Genomic DNA, 11,867 nt, shown 5'->3' on the forward strand with positions numbered 1-11,867 from the left:
CAGCAGTTACAGCCCATGTTTCACTGCCATGTAGCATGGTTGTTCGTATGTAAAACTGGAGAAGGATCTTAAATGAACTCACAAACTGTAAAAATGCATTACCTTATCTTAGATGTTGATTCAGGTGGGAATTATATCTCTAATAATGGTTTTTTTTAAATATTTTGGACTTTTCAAAAGAATGGGCTGCTGCAGTCAGGTTTTGAATCTAAATCTACTCAGTAACAGAAAATTCTGCAGAAGAAAGTAGTTTTCCTAAGAGATTTAGTAAAAGATGGCTTTTCTTCCTTTCAATTTATAATTTTCCATTTAAATTCTTAACATGCATTTTTAAGTTTAATTGCACGTGTAATTGAACTAAGGCCAGAAACTATGCTCAGTTATTTCCCTTTAATAACGTGTAACAAAGATTGAAACTTATAAGTTTAAGTAAATTTTTAAAAAAATTAATCTATACAATTTTCATTTATACATTCTTTATTTAATTTTTCTAAGGTGGCATGCTGGCAGAAACGTTAGCACGCCGGGCAATATGCTTAGCGGTATTTCGTCTGTTTTCACCTTCTGAGTTCAAATTCCGCCGAGGTCGACTTTGCCTTTCATCCTTTCAGTGTCGATAAATTAAGTACCAGTGTAAACGTTTGGACTTGGAATGAATTGTCCTTAAATGCATCATCATAATCATTTAACATGGGTTGGGCATACGTCTATTTATATTGAAATGGTAATTAATGATATTCTAGAATGAATTCCAAAGGGACAACTGTTTGGTAGGGTGTCACAGATGTAATAAAGGGAGTTGAAATAATCAGATGAGATTAAGCAATAATAGACAAAAACTCCGTTGTGGTGTTAAAAATCTGAAAAACAAGCAAGGGAGATAAATCTAATAAGCTTAAATAATAAAATGTTTGGCCAATCTTGGCATTGCAAGTTGAGGTGCATCTGGTCTTTAAAGTTAAATGATAATGGTAACAGACATGTTAGGTTTTTATTAAACTTCTTTCATTATATATATATGTATTCTAGTAAGAGTCATCATCATCATGATTTAACGTCTGTTTTCCATGCTGGTGTGGGTTGGATGGCTTGACAGGAACTGGTGAGGCCAGGGGCTGCACCAGGTTCCATAGTCTATTTTGGCTTGGTTTCTATGGCTGGATGCCCATCCAAATGCCACCCACTTTACATAGTGTACTGGGTGCTTTTTACATGGCACCAGCACCTACACCAATGCTTTTTACGTGGCATCTTAGCTTTAGGATCTCAATTCTGTTATGGTGGTGGTGGTTGGAGGATCTTCTCGAGTACACCAGTGTGCCACATATCTTGGTCATCTGCCATCTCCTTTTCTTCTCGGGCCTCCCACTTCCACACTTCTCTCAATATAATTAAACAGAAATAGAGGGAAATTAGTGACACTGATTATGACTATTAACAATGTGGTTGAGGGAAAATACCTCAAGAGAATGTTCTGTATATTTAAAAAAGATATAAGTTTCTTGTACTATCACTGTATCCTTGGATTTATAAATCCACACAAGTTATATCTATGAACAGAAAAACTTTCTTTGTACTTGACTGCTGCTTACTATATTTTGTTTCACAAACCTTTACTAACAACGTGGTACTACTGTTGTATAAATTTGAATCCTGAAATACTTGACTAAATAAGCTTTCAATGATCTTATTTCTTTTAAATTATTCACTTCTTATCTTCTCCTTTAAAGAACCATCTTGTGAGGAGAGCTGCTTAACCATAAAACAGTTATGTACTTGTGCAGTGTATTTATGGTAGTTGATGGCTTGGATGTGGTGCTGAAGAAAGAGCAATAACTCTTGAAATATCCATATACACTCACCTATTTTTTCTGTTTTTGATTACATTGTTTACTTAGACATATTCATATACAAAACAGAGTAACTTACAGTGCTGGCTCTGAATTCAATAGAAAATCTATAGTTTATAGTTTATTACATAAAACAGGTATATATATCCCTTTTATCTTTGAGGTTCACATTTAAGTCTTGTTGCTGATGATATGCATGTTTCTTTTCATCATTATCATCATTTAACGTCTGTTTTCCATGCTGGCATGGGTTGGATGGCTTCACAGGAACTGGCAAAACTAAAGGCCACACCAGGTTCCACAGTCTGTTTGGCTTGGTTTCTATAGCTGGATGCCCTTCCTAACACTGACCACTTTACAGAGTGTACTGGGTGCTTTTTACATGGTACCATCACCCACAGCAATGCTTTTTATGTGGCACCTTCATTTTAGGATGGGTGGGTCTTCTTGAGTACAACAGTATGTCACAAGTCTCAGTCCTCTGTCATCTCCTTTGTAAGGTTCAGTCTTTTGAGATTGGCCTTCAATACTGTGTCCTGTTTCTTCCTGTGTCTCCCTCTTCCACAACTTCTCTTGAATTAGTTAAAAGATATCTTGTATTTTATTATGATGGTTCAGTCAATTACTGAATCAAAAAGAACAAGACAGCCTGGCAGGACAATTTTAACATTCCAATGAACTCTCCTGAATGTGTTACAGAAGCTTAAGTTTTGGATTGAGTGGCTCAAGTATTTTCTAACAACTATAATCTCATCATCATCGAATCTCAACCTAGAGTAATTGTCTTTCTATATATTGGACCTAATGCAGTAGACATTATACAACATTACACAAACCTTGATATCATCGTCATCAAACATGAATTGGACAGTTTGACTGGATTTTGCAAGTCACAGGGTTGCATCAAGCTCCACTGTCAGCTTTGGCTTGATTTCTCTGGCTGGATGCCTTTCCTAATGCCAACCACTTTATAGTGTGTACAGGGTGCTTGAAGAAACTTTTTAATCTAGTTAATGAAATGAAAAGCCTGATGAAAGCATAAATGTAGAAATATATATCTTAGTCCAGATATTGTCGAGTAGTGTAAACACCATACATAGCTTTCAAAGTATTTGACAGTCTGTATAAATTTACATGAGTTCCTCCTACAAATGGTGTGTCATGATTTTTTTTTTAGTTTGTTTGAGCAAAACGAGATGGCAATGAACAGGTAGCAACAATATCTTAAATGTGTGGGAAAAAATCAAGACCTGTGTTTTTGAAAGGTCATTATATTAATAACAATAAATACATGCACTTTGTGTGTGTTTAGTATTACTGGCGTTATGACCCTACATAACACAGGAATTCATATCAAGAATCTTACAAATTAAATACAAAAATGAAAAAAAAAACATGAGTTATGTCCCTTGCATCTTCCAGTTTCACACCGTCCGTGACAATTTATGGCCTCTTACATTCGTTAAAAGATACTAAGGACATTTTAAAGAAATACATCACATGTCTCGAAAGGTATCATCTATGGAGATCGGGGCCTCCTATCTTTAATATTACTAACAATGTCTTTCCAAAAATGCTTAATAAAATTTAGGTGAGAACATTATAGGAAGTTCTGTGTGCCAACTAAAATGTTCAGTGTCTTATAATTCTGAGATTCCAACAAGCTAACTCCGCATGTAATTGTGATCAGAATTTATGAAAGCCATTGGATAAAGTATATAATACTTCTTGTCTTCGTCACATTAGCTGAGAATATCTATCATAGTTGGTCCAGCAAAAGGCAACTCTTTAGATTTGCAAAAGTTGTACGATCTCTGTTGATATGGGAAAATAAATGTAGAAATGCACATACAACTTCATTCTTTATTTCATCATCGAATAATTTCTTCTGTTGATGGAAGTATATCTTCCACGTTCAATATTCTTTTCATGTACGTCGTACACATAACTTGAATTACTTATCTCCCTTTGTACAGATTCAACTTTTGACGGAGTTGATTGTCTCATATTTGAGGCAGAACCTTTATCTTTCCAATGTACAAAATTAACCAATGAATATGTCGGTTTGTTCTAATATCGTAGTTTACCAATAGTTTTCATTAGTGTGTCTTCACGTTTATATCCAGATTCTGAGAAATAAGAAGAGTCAATGATTATCTTATCTCTTTATCGTATTTACCCAAAAGTTCAACAACAGTTTTAAACAAACTTCTTCATCAATATTAAGTAATTTTTAAGGTGGTGAGCTGGCAGAATTGTTTCCATGATGGGCGAAATACTTAGCCTCATTTGATCCATCTTTACTTTCTGAGGTACCAGTTGAATGCAGGGAATGATGTAATCGACTCACCCCTTCCCCCGAAATTGTTGACCTTGTGCCAAAATTTAAAACCAATATTATGTGACTGTTTGTCACATTCTGTACTTTTTTTCATTGTTCTAATAAAGCTCAATCAATTTCTTTTATATATATATATATATATATATATTTTAGAAGAAGAAGAAAGAGACATTTAAACTTTCATCTTCTCCTCCTAAATCTATCACTCGAAACTGGATTGGCCCACCTGATGGAAACTCCAACTTACGCCCTACCCACTTTTATATCCCTCCCAATGAATCAAATGTGGAGAAAGATTTGAGGCTGAAGAAAGTTGATTTACAAACCTTTAATCATGACTTCTGGACAAGGCAAAATATCACATTTTTTAAGGTAAAGTATTGCATTTTATATTTAAATGTGGAATAAATGGAGTCATACTTAAGTTTGACTATTACTAGTACAAATGTTATTTTTCTTCGTTTTCTCTTCTTGTGTGGATGTAACCGTTTGCAACAACAAGCAATGGTTGTCCAATGATCTAATATATCTTATCTAAGTTGCCTAACACAGTTATTTTCCATTTATAGATTTTAGAATAGTTTTGTCTTGTTATCTGTCTTCCCTTAGTGGAGGCGCAATGGCCCAGTGGTTAGGGCAGCAGACTCGTGGTCATAGGATCGCGGTTTCGATTCCCAGACCGGGCGTTGTGAGTGTTTATTGAGCGAAAACACCTAAAAGCTCCACAAGGCTCCGGCAGGGGATGGTGGCGAACCCTGCTGTACTCTTTCACCACAACTTTCTCTTACTTCCTGTTTCTGTTGTTCCTGTAATTCAAAGGGTCAGCCTTGTCGCACTGTGTCATGCTGAATATTCCCGAGAACTACGTTAAGGGTATACATGTCTGTGGAGTGCTCAGCCACTTGCACATTAGTTTCATGAGCAGGCTGTTCCGTTGATCGGATCAACTGGAACCCTCGATGTTGTAAGCGACGGAGTGCCAACAACAGCATCTGTCTTACCTTCAATGTTGACAAGTATCTCACCCCACCTTCTCCAGCTAACATATAAATTACATTACACACAAACAACATTGCATACAAATATATTGTGAAGGCACATGCCTTAGCGGTTGGGGTAAATTGGCTCACGGTTGTAAGGTTTTGAGTTTGATTCCTGGTGGTGTGTTGTGTCCTTGAGCAAGACACTTTATTTCATGTTGCTCTGGTTCACTCAGCTGGCAGAAATGAGTTGTACCTGTATTTCAAAGGGTCAGCTTTCAAATTCTGTGTTACACTGAATTTCTCTGAGAACTATGTTAAGGGTATGCATGTCTGTGGAGTGCTCAGCCAGTTGCATGTTAATCTCATGAGCAGGTTGTTCCATTGATTGGATCAACTTGAACCTTTGTTGTAACTGACAAAGTGCCAGTTATCAAATCAAGCAAGTTACTTGAGTCAGTGACAAGTCTGCTATTCAGTTACTCAACCTACTAGAAATAGCAGCCACATCTTCCTCAAGTTAGCTTTATCATCTTAAGTTGATAATGTAATTCCAGTGTCTGAAATAAAAACGAAAGTGATGGTATTATCGTATTTGGGATGATTTAACGAAGGTAGATATATATTTCTGTTTGACTCCACCACTGCTTAACAACTGGTATTGGTTTGTTTATGTCTCCATAACCTAGCAGTTCAGCAAATAGAGACTAGTAGAATAAGTACCAGGTTTAAAAAAATATAAGTACTGGGATCGATTTGTTTAACTACACTGTCAAGGTTATGCCCTAGCATGGCCACTGTCCAATGGCTGAAACAAGTCAAAGATATAAGAAAAGATATAAGATATCTGATAAGATTCACTCTTTTAAAAAACTTTAATGTTTAAGAGTGAATTATTTGTTTTTGGTAAGTGAGTGATATAATTCTTTAGGGAAATTGCTAGAGTTTTATAGTTAATGTCTCCAAAAACTTGGTATTTATTGTTATCTATTGTCTGTAGCTAAGTGGAATAAGAATTAAAAGATCCAACTTTGAGACTCAATAAAACATTTGCTGCAGACACAACACAGTATCCACTGATTCACTTTATCTCTACAAAGATTCACCCTTTCTTTGTTGCTTCCTTTCACTTTTTTTCTTGTGAAATATTGATACAAAAACTTAGCCAATTTATATAAAATTTCTTTCAGAGAAAAGCTCAGTTTATTCACATGGAATTAGAAAGGAAAAAGCAAATAGATTCTGACAACAAAAATAAGAAAAGTTTGTCTCCTGAAGAAATGGCTGTGTTTTATAAACAGTTCCTGGAAGAAAATTATCAGAATAATTTGAAATATCACAGGTTCGTTTAATATTTTATTTCCGCTTAGATTATTATTGAGTGTTATATAATATCTTTGTTACTTCAAATATGGATTAAAAGCATCTTGAGGAATATAAACAGTATCAAACACACATATATAAGGTATGTGTTTTGGCATGGTTTCTACAGTTGGATGCTCTTCCTAATGCCAACCACTTCACAGGGTGTACTGGGTGCTTTTAACATGGCACCGGCTTAAGTGCTTTTATGTGGCACCTGCACAAGTGTGTGTGAGCGTATATATGTGTGTGTGTACATCATCATCATCGTTTAACGTCCGCTTTCCATGCTGGCATGGGTTGGACAGTTTGACTGAGGACTGGTGAGCCAGAGGCTGCACCAGGCTCCAATCTGATTTGGCAAGGTTTCTACAGCTGGATGCCCTTCCTAATGCCAACCACTCTGAGAGTGTAGTGGGTGCTTTTTCGTGACACCAGCACAAGGGCTAGTCAGGCAGTTCTGGCAACGACCACACTTGAAAGGTGTTTTTTACATGCTACCTGCATGGGAGCCAGTCCGGCAGCACTGGCAACAACCACGCTCGGATGTTGTTTTTCACATGCCACCGGCACATGTGCTGGTAGAGCAACTCTGGCAACTATCACGCTCAAATGGTGCTTTTCACGTGCCATGCATATATATATATATTTGTGTATGTGTGTGTGTGTTTGTGTTTATATATGTGTGTATCATCATCATCATCATTTAACCTCTGTTGTCCATGCTGGCATGGGTTGGACAGTTCAACCAGAGCTGGCAAGCTGGGGAGCTACACCAGGTTCCAATCTGATGTGGCATGGTTTCTACAGTGGGATGCCTTTCCCAATGCCAACTATTTTACAGAGTGTGCTGGGTGCTTTTACATGGCACTGCATGGGTGCTTTTATGTGGTACTACATGGGTACTTTTATGTAGCACTGCACAAGTGCTTTTATGTAGCACTGCACAAGTGCTTTTATGTGCACTTTTACATGGCATCACACAGGCACTTTTATGTTGCACTGCATGGGCACTTTTATGTGACACTGCCACAAGTGCTTTTCCCCACAAGAGGGATCAGTCTTCATATTTCTGCTACAGAGTATATTTGTATTAATCATCCATGCGTACATTCATTCATTTTTTCACATGTGTAAAACATTCATGTAGTGAGCATCATTTCCTGCCCAATCTTAATTCTATGATCTCCAGGGAACTCATTAAGCTTACAGTCTATAAAATTTCTTTTAATTATAATTTATAAAGCTTTATGGCAACTGGAAAAATCATTTAAATGTTCTGAATTGGGTGTTAATTCATATTGCCATTGTCATCAGTTGTCCATCACAGGTCAGCATTGACTGTTCTGTTCAGAAATCATCTCCATTAGGCTCACATGTAGGCCACAAAGTCTGCTTTTGATTTGACTCCTGAGAAAATCACCTTTGGACAGTGAGTGAATAAAGCAGTTGATGTTGTTCTCCCAATGGACTGCCTCTCTGGTCTCCACACCGGGTACCAAGCATGGTTGACAATGAGGCTGTCCCACACTAGCAGTTCCCTTGCTAGTTGATGCCTAACCTTTGTTTAATGTTATAGATATTCCACTTGGTCACAATAACCTTCAAGCCATTGGTCCAGGACTCCTCTACTTTGTTGGTTATCCAACAACCTGCTACTGACAGCTTCTCTGTATCCCTGGCATGGGAGTGCTAAGGAGCTGCTAGCACTTGTCAAAAGTGCCATCCCAGTCTATGGACAGAAGGGGTGACTTACTCTCATTTATACAACCTGCCACTGATGTGGGTGCTGTACCATACTGTACTTCATATATTGCTTAAATGATATTAAACTATTCATTGTTTAGTACATTGATTTATCACTTCTAGTCTTATTAACTCGTAGAACAGTGTGTGGCCCTAACTTTGTGGATAATGTTGAAAGTTAGACAAAGGGGTTTAAAGATAAGAAGTGGGATTTAGGTTGAAAAAATGTTGATATTCTTTTATATAGAAATAAAATTAATTCCTGTTTAAATAATTTTATTGGTATACATTTCTCCTTTTCAGAGAATGGTATAAAAAGAACATCTTTCTACTTTGGCCAGCCCTGAAGGTTGCTGTTCATAATCTCTTTAAAAAAGCAAAATAATTGAAAAACTGCCAGACTTTGTTTTTCAGCAAAGATTATTTTATTTGATTTCTTGTATTAAGAATCAAACAAGTTTTATTTATAAATATGTTTAATAAAGATGTTATATTTGTTATAATTACTTTCATAGAATTTTCAATTCCAAGGAGTATGTAGTGGCAAAGAGCAGTGACCATTTGAGCAGCTGAGCTAAATCTGGACATACAAATATGTGTCATCATTATCTTCATTTTAATGTCCACTTTTCCATATTTGTATGGGTTGGACTAAATTCGCTGAAACATATTTTTATGGATGGATGCTCTACCTGTTGCCAACCCTCATATGTACTTGTATTTGTAGTGTAGTGCATGTAATAGTGTATGGATAGTTGTGTGTGTACATGTACGTGTAATTGTGCATGTGTTGTTGTGTACATGTGGAGGCGCAATGGCCCAGTGGTTAGGGCAGCGGACTCGTGGTCATAGGATCGCGGTTTCGATTCCCAGACCAGGCGTTGTGAGTGTTTATTGAGCGAAAACACCTAAAAGCTCCACGAGGCTCCGGCAGGGGATGGTGGCGAACCCTGCTGTACTCTTTCACCACAACTTTCTCTCACTCTTACTTCCTGTTTCTGTTGTGCCTGTAATTCAAAGGGTCAGCCTTGTCACACTGTGTCAAGCTGAATATCCCCGAGAACTACGTTAAGGGTACACGTGTCTGTGGAGTGCTCAGCCACTTGCACGTTAATTTCACGAGCAGGCTGTTCCATTGATCGGATCAACTGGACTTCGTAAGCAACGGAGTGCCAACAAAAAACAATATGTTGTGCACATAGTGGTGTGCATGTGTGTGTTGTAGTGTATACATAGTGACCGAAAAGTCTTTTGTATATTTGAAAAACCAGTAAGTCACATAACAAAGGTGTATGGCTTAGTGGTTAGGCTATTTGGTTTATCGTCATAAGTTTGATTCCTGGTGGTGTGTTGTGTCCTTGAGCAAGACACTTTATTTCATGGTGCTCCAGTCCTCTCAACTGGTAAAAATGAGCTGTACCTGTAATTCAAAGGGCCAACCTTGTCACATTCTGTGTCATGCTGAATCTCCTTGAGAAGTACATTAAAGGTATGTGTGTCTGTGGAGTGCTCAGTCACTTACATGTTAATTTCATGAGCAGGCTGTCCCATTGATTGGATCAATTGGAACACTTGTCATAACTAATGGAATGCCATCTGTTCACATCTTTATACTTGCGTGCCAACTTCCTCACTCTCCAACTTCTCTCCCTCCATTACTCACCTCATTATTCTCTGTCTTCATTTATGTCTGTTAAAAACAGTAGAGCTTCACTAAAATAAAACATGGTGTTTAGCTGTTCAGGTATCTCCACCATTTATCTTAGGCATTGTTTACCTGAATCAGTATCCACAATCATTTCTCTCAGTAACACTATTGTGTCTGTCTTCTGTGCCAGCTTGGTGTTAAGATGGTTACTGAGTCTATCCACTGGATACATCACTGTTTGGTCTGAGTAACATAGTGAAGCTCTTTCAGTTGTATTAGATTCAAAGGGAAGAAATAATGTGATTGAATAGAAATAACAAAGTATTTGATTAAATTAATAAAAATAATAGAGAGTGAGGGATTGAGAGCTTAAGACTGAAGAAGTGATGTCCTGGCTTTTCAAATTTACAATTGGTAACTCCGAGTCAAAGAAATCCCCTCAGTCACAGAGAAACTGTTTGACTTGATAAAAGATTCCATAAAAAAGACAAACATTATTATAAAAAGTCAATACTCAATGCAAAATGGAGCATAATGCTGGAAAACAATAAGATGATCAAGAAGAAACGAGTGAAGTTTGAGGTGAAAAGAATTACAGAAAACAAAATGAAACAAAAAGAAAATGGAGCAAGGCTTGAAGCAGGAAGAAGACACAAATAATCCTTTAAATTTTGATGAGTATTACACACACATAGTTTATAAATTAGATTCCTTTTCATAATTCTACATTAGAATTGAAGACGCAAGTCTATTGACCGTTTTGTTATTATTCACAGGAGGAACTTGCAAGACAGTAATAATGGAGATATTATGGTCTTGATACATTCTTCTTGTCAGAAGTCCAATGTTTTCTTGTTTTCCAGTACTTCAGTTTATTTTGTTCATGCCTACTTCTGCTCCATCTTGTCAACTATAATCAAAAAGATTTACTCACATAGACATTCGACCAAACAATAAAGTGCCACTCAAAGACACAGCACATTTCACTCACTTAGTGGAGTGTCAAGCTGCATTAAGTTTTTTAATAGCTATAGTCAATTGATTAAAAGAGGTTGGTACACTTATATTATAACACTATCAATAGAAACGTTTCTTATCTCTCTATCTGTTTTTGTCCCTGTCTTACTCTTACTTTATGTAAAGTGAATAAAACGTATAACAAGCATAATGCAAGCATAAACACATAAAGAAAGAGAGAGAGAGAATCCCATTTTACTGAAAAGTTTTCATATGTAAAAAAGTTTTCCTGAATATATCTTATTGAATGTCTTACCCAAAAAGTTTTTCAGGAAAAGGAAAACCAAATTTTACCAACCAGTTTACACTATCATCAGCTTGCAAAGTTTATAGTATGTTCTTCAATACAATTCTTAGCCCGTACCATGGAAGAAACAGATTGAGTTAATTTTTTATAGCAATGTCACATGTTATTTCCATGACAAAGGATGTATCTCCTAGTTTGTGTGATTCATGTCACTAATGTTTTTTTTTTTTTGTTTTTGATAAAGCCGTCTGTTGGTTAATATTTTCAGAAAGTAAGGTGACGAGCTAGCAGAATTGTTAGAACGTTGGGCAGAATGCTTAGCAGAATTTCATCCGTTTTTACATTCAGAATTCAAATTCTGCCGAGGTTGATTTTACCTTTCATCCCTTCAGGCTCGATAAAATATGTACAATTTGAGCGCTGGGGCTAACATAATTAATTGACTTACCCACCCCCCAGAAATTGCTGGCCTTGTGCCAAAATTTGAAACCAATATTTTCTGAAAGTAACATTCTTACTTATACAGAATAAAATGGTTCTTTTAAGAGGGAAAAGGATATTTAATTAAGATATCGGATAAAAATATGAAGTAAAAGACCTCTATTTTTTTTCTTTTTTAAAAAAGCTTACTTGTCTTCTCAGTTTTTTTTTTTTTTTTTTTTTTTTTTTTTTTTTT

General features: G+C 36.4%; 1 protein-coding gene across 3 annotated transcripts in view; it reads left to right on the forward strand.

Annotated features, from left to right (window-relative positions):
• LOC106869892 (cytochrome c oxidase assembly factor 8) overlaps positions 1 to 8,782 on the forward strand; it is a 29,157-nt gene extending 20,375 nt beyond the window's left edge. For all 3 annotated transcript variants that reach the window (XM_014915815.2, XM_014915814.2, XM_014915817.2), the window contains 3 exons: positions 4,345 to 4,563; positions 6,362 to 6,513; positions 8,583 to 8,782. In XM_014915815.2, coding sequence (XP_014771301.1) covers positions 4,345 to 4,563; positions 6,362 to 6,513; positions 8,583 to 8,664 — 453 coding nt within the window. In that variant the 3' untranslated portion in view covers positions 8,665 to 8,782. The remainder of the gene's footprint in view (positions 1 to 4,344; positions 4,564 to 6,361; positions 6,514 to 8,582) is intronic.
• The last annotated feature ends 3,085 nt before the right edge of the window (positions 8,783 to 11,867 follow it).

The sequence above is a fragment of the Octopus bimaculoides genome, chromosome 11 (genome assembly GCF_001194135.2).
Source record: "Octopus bimaculoides isolate UCB-OBI-ISO-001 chromosome 11, ASM119413v2, whole genome shotgun sequence".
Classification (NCBI taxonomy): Eukaryota; Metazoa; Mollusca; class Cephalopoda; order Octopoda; family Octopodidae; genus Octopus; species Octopus bimaculoides.